The sequence below is a fragment of the Xyrauchen texanus genome, chromosome 11 (assembly GCF_025860055.1).
Source record: "Xyrauchen texanus isolate HMW12.3.18 chromosome 11, RBS_HiC_50CHRs, whole genome shotgun sequence".
In the NCBI taxonomy this organism is placed as follows: domain Eukaryota; kingdom Metazoa; phylum Chordata; class Actinopteri; order Cypriniformes; family Catostomidae; genus Xyrauchen; species Xyrauchen texanus.
In genome coordinates, this window is record NC_068286.1 from 44,558,384 (window position 1) to 44,573,454 (window position 15,071).

The window sequence follows — 15,071 nt, forward strand, 5'->3', positions numbered from 1 at the left end:
GTCAAATGTTTACTTTTATCCTCCCTTTATTTGGATTTTGGAGTTTGAAAATGTTGGCACCCATTCACTTGAATTGTATGGACCAACAGAGCTGAAAATTCTTCTAAAAATCTTCATTTGTGTTCTGCAGAAAAAAAAAGTCATACACATCTGGGATGCCAGGAGGGTTAGTAAATCATGAGAGAATTAACATTTTTGGGTGAACTATCCCTTTAACCAGTCGCATGGCGAGAAGTTTCCAGAATAAATTTGCTACTTTTAACTCTGAAATGCTGCTGTCACAAGCCAAAGTTAATAGGGGGCCTGGGAAGATCAGTGAGTAAAGACACTGCCTACAACCCTTGGAGTTTGCAAGTTTGAATCCAAGGGTGTGCTGAGTGAATCCATCCAGGTCTCCTAAGCAACCAAAAATGGCCCGGTAGCTAGGGAGGGTAGAATCACATGGGGTAACCTCCTTGTAGTCGTTATAATGTAGTTCACTCTCGGTGAGGTGCGTAGCGAGTTGTGAGTTGATGCCACGGTGGATGGCGTGAAGCCTCCACATGTGCTATGTCTCTGTGGTAATGCGCTCAACAAGCCACGTGATAAGATGCTCTAAGAGCTACATACAGTAAATTTACAACATTTAAAAAATGATTAAATATTAGATCAAATGACCTTAAAACAAAGTCTTTCTAGCAAGTCAGTCCACTGCCATCTTTGGAACGCTCTCTGGAGGCTTTATTTCAACATAATGCAATAAAATTTTATAATATTGGAATCATTAATTGGGCTTCTTTACGTCATATTTTCCTGGCTTGTATAGCTAATACGCATGCACGTTCTCAAGATGATTGACAGGTGATATCTGTATCTAAAAGGTGATTGGCTCTTTTACCTTTTACAGTTGGGAGTTCCAATTTCTCCCATTAATTTTGATAGAAGTGGCTTGTCTCTGCTAAATAATCTCTGCTTAAAACAAAAAAAAACTTTACACACAATGATCTCATGGATCAGGAAACATTTGCAGTTCATAGGGACAAACATGTAAAGGAAAGTAGATTATTTTTCATGACAAGAAGTTAGTTTGTTAGTTTGCTTCCTATATTGAATTATGGCATTTATGTGATGTATTCATAATATAGGACTACATACCCGATAATTTAAATATTATTTGACAGTTTTTGGAAAACCCAGTCTTATGCACTGTGAAATGTCCAACACTTAAATAAACTCAGTTACTGGTTGTTTTGGTTTTCCATAGATTGATTTATGCTTTTGTTCTTTTTCAGCTACCTAAAGGAGATTTACTTCCCTGTAAAGCAACATATGGATCAGATCCCTTCAGTATTGTGTATTCTGGCATTGTAACAAATAATCGTGTCTGCCCTCATGCTGTATTTTAACATGGACGTTTAAAATGCATTGTGAAGTTTTTGGCATTGTATAATGAACATAATGAACATTCTCAACGAAAGGGCTCATTCTAGTCCAATTCGTATAGTGTGAGTGAATTCACAGGGACATTTGTTGAGACCACACTGCAAAAAATATTTTTTTTTAAATTCTGCAAACTATATTGGACCAGACAGAAAACCCACAACATGCAAGTGTTGTTACTCATTTCATAGGTGAAGAGTTTAAATAGAGGATTTAAATGTGGAGTAACCAAAAATGTCCTGTTCAAATTCAAAGGATCAAAGAAATGGCGGAAAATGGTCATGAAAAAATAAATTACGATTAATTTCATCATTACAAGTGGACTTTGGGGGAATTTAAAATGATACGTAAGTGTGTATATGTATTTTATACGGTATATTAGGGCTGAGAAATTTAAAGCATTCATTTCTGCAATTAAAGGAGGAAGAGGAGGTATTGCCCCAAGTGAAGGAGTTCAAGTACCTCAGGGTCTTGTTCACGAGTGAGGGGACAATGGAGCGGGAGGTTGGCCGGAGAATCAGGGCAGCGGGGGCGGTATTGCACTCGCTCTATCGCACCGTTGTCACGAAAAGAGAGCTGAGCCGGAAGGCAAAGCTCTCGATCTACTGGTCAATTTTTGTTCCTACCCTCACCTATGGTCATGAAGGCTGGGTCATGACTGAAAGAACTAGGTTGCGAGTAAAAGCGGCCGAAATGGGCTTCCTCAGAAGGGTGGCGGGCTTCTCCCTTAGAGATAGGGTGAGGAGCTCAGTCATCCGTGAGGAGCTCGGAGTAGAGCCGCTGCTCCTTTGTGTCGAAAGGAGTCAGTTGAGATGGTTTGGGCATCTGGTAAGGATGCCCCCTGGCCGCCTCCCTAGGGAGGTGTTTCAGGCACGTCCAGCTGGGAGGAGGCCTCGGGAAGACCCAGGATTTGGTGGAGAGATTACGTCTCCACACTGGCCTGGGAACGCCTCGGGGTCCCCCAGAAGGAGTTGGTTAATGTGGCTCGGGATAGGGAAGTTTGGGGCCCCCTGCTGGAGCAGCTGCCCCCGCGACTCGACTTCGGATAAGCGGTTGAAGATGGATGGATGGATTTCTGCAATTACATTTTTTTGCAGTGGGCACAGGCTGAACAGAACAGTTAAAGACTGGAAAAAACTTCACCTGGTCAGACTAATCTAGATTTCGGTTAAGGTACACAAATGGTAGGCCCACTGCAGCCTCATCTTTCTGTTCTTGTCTGACAGAAGTGGAACCCAACATGGTCTTCTGCTGTTGTAGCCCATCCGCCTCAAGGTTTGACATGTTGTGCATTCTGAGATGCTATTCTGCTCACCACAATTGTACAGAGGGGTTATCTGAGATACCTTTCTGTCAGCTTGAACAGGTCTGGCCATTATCCATTGACCTCTGTCATTAACAAGGCTTTTTACATCCGCAGATCTGCCGCTCACAAGATGTTTTTTTCTTTTTGGTACCATTCGGAGTAAATTCTAGAGACTGTTGTGTGTGAAAATCCCAGGAGATCAACAGATACAGAAATACTCAAACCAGCCCACCTGGCACCAACAATCATGCCACAGTTGAAATCACTGAGATCAAAAATGTTGCCCATTCTAATGGTTGATGTGAATGTTAACTGAAGCTCCTGACCCGTATCTGCATGATTTTATGCATTGCACTGATGCCACACAATTAGCTGATACAATAATCGCATAAATAAGTATATCTATATATACACTTGCTTTACTACCAATACTTACCTAGTCATATAAATTCACATTTTTCACATTCTCAAACAAATATGTATTAATATGAACAAATATATTAAGGTTAACAAATATGAAATCTCTCTTTATTATTAGACATTATTAGACAGATACTGAACATGATAAATAAAATAAAAGAAGCTCAGTTTTTATTTGCAATAAATATAAAATTGCTCATGGAGCATTCTGACTTTGTATTTAATAAAGGAGGGGCAGTGAATGCATACAAGTGTTCTTTGCTTTTTGAGTCTTTTTAAATGAATGACAGAGGAGGTGAGCAGTGATGACATCTCAGGGTCAGATCCAGCTGAAAACAGGTGGGGAATGATGTCAATGAGGACATCACAATTCAGGGAGAAGGAGGCAGTAATGTCATATGCCACTGGATCACCTGATTCTACTGAGCGTGTCTCTATGAATGACCCGAGAGCATGATGCGCAACATGTGGTGCGATAGTACGAGTACACACACAAACGGGCCTGGACCACCACCACACAGTTATAATACATGTCCTTGCAGGATTCATCTACAGAGAAAGAGACAGGGAGAAACCTTAAAGGAGTAGAACTCCCAAAATAAAAATTCCATTACATCCTTTTTTATTTGAGGAACACAAAAAGAGACATTTGGCAGAATATGCACTCCAGTCCCCATTCACTTTCATTGTAAGGAAAAGATAAGCTCGGACATTAAACTAAACATCTCCTTTTGTGTTCCCCAAAGAAAAAACATACATGTTTTACATTACAGAACAACAACTAGATGAAATTGTGATGTTAGAAACAAAAACATACCAATATGTGGCATGCAGGTGTGTGTATTACACTCCTCTTTTCTTGCGGGCTCATGGGCAAGGTCACAGTCATTGCTAATGGTCTGGTCATCTCGCAAGCAACGTACCTCCCTCACTCGAAAGCCTCCCTCACAAGATCGAGAACACTGAGGCAGAAAACACAGATTAGCTTTAAACAGATGAACTTTGATGTAGTTGCTTATCCACTGTGTGTGTGTGAGTAACTTACTGAGCTCCAAGCTGTCATGTACCACTGTGCACCGCAGCTTTTCAAATGGCAGGTCTGTGTATTTGCAGGGCGGGACAGATGAGAGCATGTATCATCTGAGTTGACTTCTAACTGGCCATTGCTTTGGAGAATACACACAACGCCTCGACTCTGAGTTCCATTGCCACATTCAGATGAGCACTGTGGCACATACACACATAAACATTGAAGTATCAATAAAAACTTCAGCAACTCTAAAAACGGTAAAAAAAAAAAAGGGCAGGAGTGTATGGGAAACCTGTTGGTCATTATTTTTGTAATTCCATTTGGTGACAAATGCAAAAAGCTACAAGAGGAGTGGCATGGTGTTCCGGGGTATCAGCGTTCAGCTTTTCTGCATTGTGTGAGTTCGTGATTCATGTTTGAGTATGCATCCATGCACCTGTCCCCATGGTCCTGTGTACCATTCCAGTTGGTCTGTGCAGGGTCCCAGGTCACACGGCATGAGCTCGTCTGGTTTCTCCTTATCATTACAGTTATCCAGTGGCAGAGAGTTGTTCTGACTCATCATACACACTACTGACCTACTGCGACTACCTTCTGCGCAGTCTGCAGAGCACTGCAGAGAGACACAAAAAGCTGCATTATAAGTGCTTCTAAAAATGCCAAAAACCAATACATTACAGATTCTCACCCTGTCACTCCAGAGAGAGAAGAACCAGCTGCTGGCACACACTCCCTTGTCACAGTTCTGCAGATCCTGTGGGCGAAGGGCCATGTTGCATTCCTCATCAGTAACAACATCACCCAGGTTATCCATACACACAACTTCTCTACTGCGCTGACCTACTCCACATGGAACTGAGCACTGAGGGGGTGGGGGGGGGGGGTGGGGGGGAGAGACAGGGAGAGACAGAGAGAGAGAGAGAGAGAGAGAGAGAGAGATTAAACAGAATCCAGTGCTTTCACAAACCACAATCTAAGGGGACTTTTATTTGGCTCTGAGCACTTTATTGCTATTGACTTCATAAATAGAACCTCTAAAGACATTAAGATCTGGTGAATCTTGAAGCAATATATTGAATAAGCCTATCATTAAATGTTTCATCTGTTGTGTGTTAGAGACGCTCGTTTACAGTGGCACTCGAATTCAGGCGAGAAATTGTGTTTGTACGAGCTCAACGGAGCCTCAAAGTTTTGAAATATTTAATGGGATTTCTTCTGCATATTTATGTATATGTGTGTGGTTTTGTTGACAATTACTTACTGATGCAGTTATACAGACGCATTGGAATGAGTTGTGGACTGAATCTCCTCTCAATACTGCCTATTGGTGCATGTCTGGGCATATCCAAGCAATACTCAGTATTTGCAGTGCCAAACAACATAAACTTCATGTGCACACAAGAGGGCGCTGTTAGGGCTTTCATACACAGCTGCCCCAAAACGTCTGTCAGGACATTTGAAAGTCGAAGGAGAAAGCCCTACCTAATTGGCCGGATTGAGCTGCCCTGTGTAGGGATGCCGCTGTGACCTTGGACTAGTCCTTCCGAGAAGGAAACTTGTTAATATCTGGGAGGTGTGCTGTCCCCTGAGTGACTGTTGATGCTGAGGAAACTACCTGTATAGAAGTAGCCACCTCCTGCTTTAAAGTGGGCAGTGCTGTGGAAGATGAATAAAGTGATGATGATATCACAGTAGGGGTGAGAGTAGAAACGGTAGATGACATAGGGTTGACTGCTACAGCATTAGAGGTGGCATAACCTAGAGCTTCACCACTGCGATTGGGTGCGCTGGGGGTGTTAGGAGATACAAGTGGATTTACAGTCAGGGTGTTGGTTCCACTGGATGCCACCAGTCCAGGTTTAGTGTACATGCTGGTCTCTTTGAAAGGAGAGACTGTCTTGTTTAATGTGTGCCTCTCTGGCTTGAGCATCAAGTCTTTGACATTCTTTATCTGCAATGGTATCTTCTTGTATCTGACATTGCAATTCCTTTAGCTCAAGAGCATTCAATATTTCATCCAGCATGGCAGCTTGGATATCTGAAAGACCATGTCTGGGAGATCGTTTTGATGCACTGTGCGGAGATCTACATGTAATGCTAGAAACAGAACCTGAAGAGATCGATCTGGAAGAATGACTAGGTTGTCTTTGTAAGGATGGGGCATCAGCCTGAGGTGGTACTGGATGCAGGGTAGGAGGGAGCTGGACTTCAAAATCCACAAGATGGGCTGGAAGTGTGGAGTTGGACGCTGAGAAAGGTAGCATGCACCATGTGAACATGTGCTTATTCATGCCTGCTTTAGCAGTGGTCTGGATGACAACGACTTGCACCATAAAAGTATAATATAGTGTCCAGTCAATAATATAATAAAACAAGAAAATGCAATGTGCTCGTTCCAACCAATGACGTCACAAGAAAAAGAATGATCCAGGTCGCTGCAGCCAAATCTGATTTTACACACAATACAGATCTGCGTGTGATGGATTTTTCAGAACCGCTCCCGCAAGCTTTTGCCTCGCTCATGTTAAAATATGTGATATTCTCTGCCACACTGAGCACAAGCAAGAATTAGTTTGAATTAGCCACCAAACCCTGTGCCTGTAAATCGTTTAGTTTTTGCTGCTCTTCTGTAATAGATGAATTACAGGAATAACATTCTGTACCTTAAAAACACAATCAGTAGTAGAGTAGTTTTTATTTCATTTTTAAATATTTATGTTTTTCAGGAGTCCCGTGAGTCTTTCTTTCTCCCAGTTGGTAAATTATGACAGAATTTTCATTTTTGGGTGAACTGCTCTTTTAAGTAAAAGTGGCTCATCTTACCCCACACCCCTCCATAGTACACTCTCAGACACATTTACAAACCTCTGTCCACTCCGAGCGAATCTGCCACTCACTGCAGATCTTCAGCTGGCACATGGTGGTCGTCTCTGGCATCTCTGTGTTATCACAGAGGCTGGTCGCCACGGTGATTGTGCTATTGACATGGTGTCCCCGAGTCTGCCTGCAAATCACCTGACGATACTGGAAACCTGGACCACAGGTTTTACTGCACTCAGACCACTCGCCAACATCCCAGCTATACGAACACATACGCAAACACAAGCTTGAATACACATATATATGTGACCTGCTTTGCTGCTTGATATCAGTCTCATGTGCATTTGGAACATGCTACTCTAAAAGTTTTAATTTTTGGATGAACTATCCCATTAAGAGGTTTGAAAAAAACCCAGGCCACTGCATGTGGGATTGCATGCCCCTTTTTGTGTTTAAGACTAAATAGTCCCTCTTGAACTGATTTTAAGCTTGTTTTGGTTTATTTTTCCTCTGAATGCTCTCAGATTCTAGTGTGTATATTCACTCACAAGGCTGGGCAAGGCAGCGATTGACAGTCTTCTCCCTGGGGGCCGGGATGGTGTGTGTGGCTGCAGAGATCCCCTGATACGGTAGTTTGAGTGGCCCTTTCTATACAGCTGAACAGAACCTGACGAATGCCTGGTTTATACACAAGTCAAACAAATAAATAGAGACAGAAGGAAAGAAATAATATTGTATTGTGATGTCTTAGAAGTTCAGTTTTCTCTGCTGGGAGTATACAATCTGGTTTGGTTTTATATAAAAGTCTTGTTCCTCTGGTTCTAATTTAGATGTTAAACAAGGAGAACATTATGAAAACTCTGCAATGGGTTGGAATGCATCAATGTATGTTTTGCTATTGTATAACAGTATGCCATTCACCATTGTTTATTTGTCTCAGAGCCAAAATCATTGAAACACTAATAGAGCCTAATTGTTCACTATTTCGGTCTGTCTTAATTTTAGACACTACTACTGCATTCAATGAATGGTAATAATGATCTCAAGAGAACAGTTTACCCTGACCAAATTAAATAGGGGAAAAGACAACAAACACACACATACACTCACCTGAAGGATTATTAGGAACACCATACTAATACTGTGTTTGACCCCCTTTCGCCTTCAGAACTGCCTTAATTCTACGTGGCATTGATTCAACAAGGTGCTGAAAGCATTCTTTAGAAATGTTGGCCCATATTGATAGGATAGCATCTTGCAGTTGATGGAGATTTGTGGGATGCACATCCAGGGCATGAAGCTCCCATTCCACCACATCCCAAAGATGCTCTATTGGGTTGAGATCTGGTGACTGTGGGGGCCATTTTAGTACAGTGAACTCATTGTCATGTTCAAGAAACCAATTTGAAATGATTCGAGCATTGTGACATGGTGCATTATCCTGCTGGAAGTAGCCATCAGAAGATGGGTACATGGTGGCCATAAAGGGATGGACATGGTCAGAAACAATGCTCAGGTAGGCCGTGGCATTTAAACGATGCCCAATTGGCACTAAGGGGCCTAAAGTGTGCCAAGAAAACATCCCCCACACCATTACACCACCACCACCAGCCTGCACAGTGGTAACAAGGCATGATGGATCCATGTTCTCATTCTGTTTACGGCAAATTCTGACTCTACCATCTGAATGTCTCTAAGCAGAAATTGAGACTCATCAGACCAGGCAACATTTTTCCAGTCTTCAACTGTCCAATTTTGGTAAGCTCTTGCAAATTGTAGCCTCTTTTTCCTATTTGTAGTGGAGATGAGTGGTACCCGTTGGGGTCTTCTGCTGTTGTAGCCCATCCGCCTCAAGGTTGTGCGTGTTGAGGCTTCACAAATGCTTTGCTGCATACCTCGGTTGTAACGAGTGGTTATTTCAGTCAAAGTTGCTCTTCTATCAGCTTGACTCAGTCGGCCAATTCTCCTCTGACCTCTAGCATCAACAAGGCATTTTTGCCCACAGGACTGCCACATACTGGATGTTTTTCCCTTTTCACACCATTCTTTGTAAACCCTAGAAATGGTTGTGCGTGAAAATCCCAGTAACTGAGCAGATTGTGAAATACTCAGACCGGCCCGTCTGGCACCAACAACCATTCCACGCTCAAAATTGCTTAAATCACCTTTCTTTCCCATTCTGACATTCAGTTTGGAGTTCAGGAGATTGTCTTGACCAGGACCACACCCCTAAATGCAGTGAAGCAACTGCCATGTGATTGGTTGATTAGATAATTGAATTAATGAGAAATTGAACAGGTGTTCCTAATAATCCTTTAGGTGAGTTTATACAGAATCCCAACATAAATATAAGATGTCTGAATTGACTAATCTACCTGTTCCACATGTAACACTGCAGGGAGTTTTTGTCATGGCCACCCAACTGTACAGAGGAAGGGGCTCAGAGGTCATAGGGTCCAATGGAACATGGTTAGGGTGAAGGCCGCCCATTGAGTTTTTAGTGTTACTAATATCACGGCCAGCAAACAGCCCATGGCTTTCTACTGGAGGATGAGATAGAGGCAAAGACAGGCAGATAGTGAGAAAGAGACAAAAAAAAGGACTTTAATGTATGACAAATACAGTGGTAAAACATCAGAGCAGCTTCTGGCCAAATTGATGCCCTACGCAGAGTTCAACAACCATCGGAAGGGAGGTGGGGTGCGAGCTGGTATGAATGTGACGTCTCCCCAATTCTGCACACTTCAGAATCTCGCTGAATCTAGTACGTCATCTGGGTATTTCTTGCCTACTGTTTTATGAATTAGGAGGATTCGGACACCCTAATTAATTGACATACTGCTTTGGCATACTATATAGTAGAGAAGTATGCATATTCTGATGGAACTGTGTTCAGCTTTAGTAATGTTTTGATTGTGTTTTTGTTTTTACATAAAATACTTACCATGGGGAAATACACTAGAGTCAGAATATGTATCTGAATGTGCGATGATGGTGGGGTCTCTGGGTAGAATGTACTCATAATACACAGTTGGACTGGGCTGTTGATATAAGACCTGAAAAAGAAAAGCCTACTATTCAGAAACCCATATTATTATAGAAATAAGCACTTCCCTTAAAAAAAGCAATAATAATAATCAGTATAAATGCAGTCATATCACCTGTTTTCTGAGTGTACACAGGACTTGTTTTCTTATCTTTTTTTTTTAAGGCAGTTTTATGATATCATATAGTAGGAGTAGTCTCTCACAAACAAATGAAGCTCCTGATTGGTTGGACCAGGGGCAGTGATGGATTCCCCTGTTCTGCTGCTGATCTCATTGGGCCGTTTGTATGTGAATTCAGTACCCGCAGAGTAGACCTGTCCTGGCCTGTCAATCACCCAGTCACCATTTATCACGGATTTGCCAGTTGCTGTCCTGAGAGCTTGAAGAAAGAGAGAGATGGAGAGAGAAACCAAAATAGGAGAAGGAAAGGAGGATGATAGATGGAAGCTGGGCACCTGGTGGTTCCATTCCATGTATTGACACTGCTGGAAAAAACAGGTCATAACAGCTTAAAGGTGCTGTAAGTGATTTATGTTCATGGAATAGTATCCAAAAATGTTCCTACTCCCTTAAAGATATTAATTAAATAAATGTCCTGAGATATCTCACAGCTTTAACAGCTGTAGACTTTGTAAACAGCAAACTAAAATGTGTCCGCTGACATTGATGCTTTTCACCTGTCAATCATTTTGCTAGTTCTCATAGTGTTACATTTGAAGCAGATCACTGAGTCTGTAATTCATAATGTTTGTCAGTTGAGGGCGCTATTTACATTTACATTTATGCATTTGGCAGACGCTTTTATCCAAAGTGACTTACAGTGCATTTATTACAGGGACAATCCCCTCGGAGCAACCTGGAGTTAAGTGCCTTGCTCAAGGACACAATGGTGGTGGCTGTGGGGATTGAACCAGCGACCTTCTGATTACCAGTTATGTGGTTTAGACCACTACACCACCACCGCTATTGTGCCACTGTTGAATTTGACATCTACAGGAACAAACATTGCTGCTCTTGTGCTCGGTTTTGGTCATAAAATTATCTTTGGAGGGCGGGGATTTGGAATGAGGAGGCGTGGCTAATTCAACGGCTCAGTCACGTGAAAGCTTCCGAATGCTAATATCGCTTACAGTTGACCAGCTGTTATCAGCTTGACCAGGTTAAAACCAGGTCCATCGGCTAGTGGCAGAGTGGCTGGTCACCAGCATATGCTTTGTTTTGGAAACTGGTCTCGAGCTTGGGATGCTAGTCTGCTGGTTTCTCTACCAAGCCTTTAAAATAACCTAGCCAGCTTCACCAATAAGACCATACTGGCTTACCAGCTTAACCAGCAGTGTGAATATGGCGACAGGAGGTCAAATTTTCAAAAGGGTATAGCTGCAGACAGAGCTCCAAAAAGGGCCGGGAGTACCAAACCGGCAGCAAAGATGTAGTGAGCCTGTTACCAAACCCTTTCCCTAAACCTAACCGTGTGTGGAGGTGTCGCCCCCTTTTGGAGTCGGTGTAACCCTTTTGGAGTAACTCCACCCCCTTCTTGAGAAACCCTGCCATATTTTGGAAATGTTGCCCCAATTTGGAGATCTTCGGCCTGCAGTTATACCTAATTTAAAAGTTCTGCTTCGAAACCACTGCCCTCTATAGCAGAATCTGGAAGTGTTGTTGAGGTGAAATGTCCACAGGGTGGCTCCAAAAGCGAGTTGTATTTTGTGGTGTAATAGTCAAAAAGAATATATATATATTCCATATTGTATGCTCTAAAACTAAGCATCAGTGGTGTAAGAAAAATGCAACCTTTGTTGAACAGCATAGCTGCGCTTGTCCACCAGCTATACCAGCACTAACTAGCATAATATTGAAATGTATTTAATTTATTTATTAAGTGACAATAATTGACCAGCTTGGACCAACTAAATACAATGCAAAAACCTGCTGCGACTGTCAGCTATTGTTGGTGGATTTTCAAGCAGGGTAATTGTTGCTCAAATAGTAGAAAAGGCAGTGAATTATAAAGAAGAGCTAGAGGGAATTCACTTCCATTACCTAAATAATTCCTTGTCTTCTGTGTTTCCTGTAGTTTTATTCTTTGAGCTCCAATGGGGATGTCCAGGATCTTGTGGTAGCCAACAGAGAGGACAGAAAGAAAGAGTGTCCCACTGAACAGCTCACATGAGCTCCCATCTCCAGCACACACACCGCATATATCCATCTGGAAACCCGGACAGTCCTGCATGATAACATCACACAGAAAGTCATAAGGGCACACGAGTCTACCTGCAGAACAGATTCTATCAAGAAGACTGAATGGGCTGGACAATAGCACATTCACCCCAGCTGTTCCAGCCCTGTTAGTGGCCAGCATTGCTGGTCACTAACAAATGTTTTGTTTTGGATGCTGGTGAGATGGTGTCCCTATCAGGCTTCTTATAGTAGCTAGCTAAAACTACCAGGCTTCCTTGGTCAAGCAGCTTTACTGGAAAGACCATGCATGTTGTCATGCTAGACCAGCACCAAACTAGCAGATTTCTCTTCCCAGTCCAGCCCTGACTGGTAGTGTACTGTATGTAGGCTACTGGGGTTGAGAGTCATTTTGGGGGTCAAGGACAGACAAAAAGCAAATAGCTGATTGATTTCATGTTTACTTATGTTGAAGCAGACGTGTGCAAATTACCTATAGGAATAATTCAACCACAAAATAAAAATTCTCTCATCATTTACTCACCATCCCAGATGTGTATGATGTTCTTTCAAACGAACACAAATTAAGATTTTTATAAGAATATCTCAGCTCTTTTGGTCCAAACAACAATGCAAGTGAATGGGTGCCAAAAATGTTAAGCTCCAAAAACCACATAAGTAACTATGTAAAAAGACTCAAGTGGTTAAATCAATATCTTCAGAAGTGAAATGACAGGTGTGGATGAGAAACAGACCACTTTCACATTCTTCTTCTTGTGTTTTTGGTGATTCACATTCTTAATGCATATCGGCCCCTACTGGGCAGGAAGAAGAACTTCAAGCAAAAAAGGATTAAAGTTGGCATGAAACGGAAGTTGCGACCAACTTTCCTTCTGTTTTGGAAAAAATGGAACTTCCAACAAACCCAGCATGGAACGCTGCTGACCAGTCGCGCATTCAGGTTGGACCACAGGAACAGGTAAAAATTTGATGGGAGATGCCCCTTGTCAGTAACGTGGCTGAACGGGATCAATGCCAGGGTACTAGAAAATTTTGTTGCAACATGTTGACTTCCCTTGTGATCATATATGTTTGAATTTGAACAACAACCCCCTTCTAAATTCACTCCCAGGGCTCCGTTAATTTATTAAAGACTCCTGACTAACTACAACTACATTACTTCCTGTTGGTTTGCACATGCATTTAGAAGAGAATAGTATTGTTTACATGAAATACATTTAATGAGCTAATTTGATCTGTCTACTTTTGCTAATGTACTGGTCATTACATTGTGTTCTTTGTCATTTAGATTTTCGCAATCCAATTGAATCTATATGAAGATATAATTCTGATGATGGCTGAAAGTTTAACTTGTTTGTTTGTGTCCTCTTGGACTCACAGTGACACCTAGTGGTATGGAAGCAAATCAATAGTTTTCTGTTACAGATGTAAGAGTGAAAGTGTCCAATAACAGTGTGTTTAATGAGATTAAGCAGGTAGTATTTGATTGGTCATGTGATTCTAACATGGCAGCCCCCATGAGGGGACGAATAAAACAGCTTTTATTTATCATAGTCTTCATCTTATGTGAGGGGTCATATGTTTCAAATTTCCAAATCATTTCTTTACGAATAATTTTAAAAAAAAATTAATGAGAAAACAATTTCTGAGTGCACCTTTAATAAATTATCTGCACTTACCTCTCCAGGGCTGTTGCTGAAGTCATTGAACCAGGGAACAGGCTTAGTGGTTGGGAACAGAAGGGAGAGCAAGAGGGTCATCTGATAGAAACGTTGGATAGGTCTCCATGGTTGTCTGCTCCATGTTGGCTTTTGCATCCCACGAGTCATGAAGAGAAATTTCCTGAAATTAATGAAATGTAATGCTGTGCTGCTGTCTCTGAGTGGATATGTGTGTTTGTGTGAGACAATGTTGTAGTGAAAGGGGTTTTCTCTCCGTGGTATTTAAGTGTTGTTCAGAAATTCTCTCTCTCTCTCTCTCTCTCTCTCTCTCACCCCCAATCAGCGAGTCACACTGGTACACATTTCCCTCCTCTCCTTCTCCCTTTTTTCACTCTCTCTCTCTCTTCTCTTTCTATTCACTCTTTTTCATAAGCAGCAACAATTATTATTGGCCAAGAAATCTATCTGAATTACAAGCACTGGCAATCTGATGGACAGACACAGTCTCTCTCTCTCGCTTTCTAAGACTCAGAGAGGCTTATTCTGACTTAGACAAAATTAAATCAGAGTATTAAAGTAAAAATGAAAAACTACTACATCTCCCTGAAAACCATTAGAGTAAACAAATGTAAAACAAGACTAGTGTTTAGTGTTCTGCAGCCCCCAGCCTTCTCTGCATGCTTGAGCGTGTCTTATGGTGTGTCATTTTGAAGTAATGGAGATGTATGTTACTTTGTGTCCAGGTGGTATATATGTGTTTTTCTTTGACCTGCACACCTCCTGGAGGTCACATGATAATCACCACGTTGCGTAGTTTGCAGGGATTGACAGAAACTGAGAAACAGGTGAGCTACTTAAGATTAAATATCAAGACATGAGTCCTAAAGGAAACACATGCAAAAGTCTAACACAGAAACATTTAGACAGTTTTGTTCAAAGAAAATATTGACTGTTTCATAGGACTGTTTCCTGTGGCAGTGGTGTTATGTTTCTTTATTCTAGGTCAATAATGCAGTGCTTCTTGAAGCTGAAGTGAATAATTTTCATAGCATCGCCAAAAAGGAACTGTGAACATATTGATTGCTTTAAACAGCTTTCCAGCATATTTCCCCCATCTGCCACTGGTTGAACAAACATATAGTCCTGCCACGAACTCACCCAACTGGCTTAGT

General features: G+C 41.8%; 1 protein-coding gene across 4 annotated transcripts; it reads right to left on the bottom strand.

The window, feature by feature from the left end:
• Positions 1-3,253: 3,253 nt before the first annotated feature.
• LOC127651821 (thrombospondin type-1 domain-containing protein 4-like) lies at positions 3,254-14,188 on the bottom strand. Of its 4 annotated transcripts, XM_052137847.1 has the most exons (12): positions 13,918-14,188; positions 12,083-12,266; positions 10,246-10,421; positions 9,940-10,051; positions 9,371-9,538; positions 7,544-7,673; positions 7,041-7,254; positions 4,864-5,037; positions 4,612-4,788; positions 4,191-4,370; positions 3,963-4,107; positions 3,254-3,694 (listed from the first exon to the last, which is right to left on the bottom strand). In XM_052137847.1, the coding sequence occupies exons 1-12, from the start codon at positions 14,065-14,067 to the stop codon at positions 3,555-3,557; spliced, it is 1,950 nt and encodes a 649-aa protein (XP_051993807.1). In that variant the 5' UTR covers positions 14,068-14,188; the 3' UTR covers positions 3,254-3,554. The 4 variants fall into 4 exon arrangements, with proteins under 4 accessions (XP_051993807.1, XP_051993806.1, XP_051993809.1 ...); XM_052137846.1 differs by having other exon boundaries at positions 4,612-5,037; positions 9,371-9,535; XM_052137849.1 differs by lacking the exon at positions 4,612-4,788.
• Between the last annotated feature and the right edge of the window lie 883 nt (positions 14,189-15,071).

Coding starts and splice junctions, on each gene's coding strand:
- LOC127651821 (XM_052137845.1), bottom strand. CDS start 14,067: ATGACTCGTGGGATGCAAAAGCCAACATGGAGCAGACAACCATGGAGA. Junction 10,052..10,245: donor ATCAGGAGCTTCATTTGTTT/GTGAGAGACTAC, acceptor TTTCTTTTTCAG/GTCTTATATCAACAGCCCAG. Junction 4,108..4,190: donor ACATGACAGCTTGGAGCTCA/GTAAGTTACTCA, acceptor TTTCTGCCTCAG/TGTTCTCGATCTTGTGAGGG.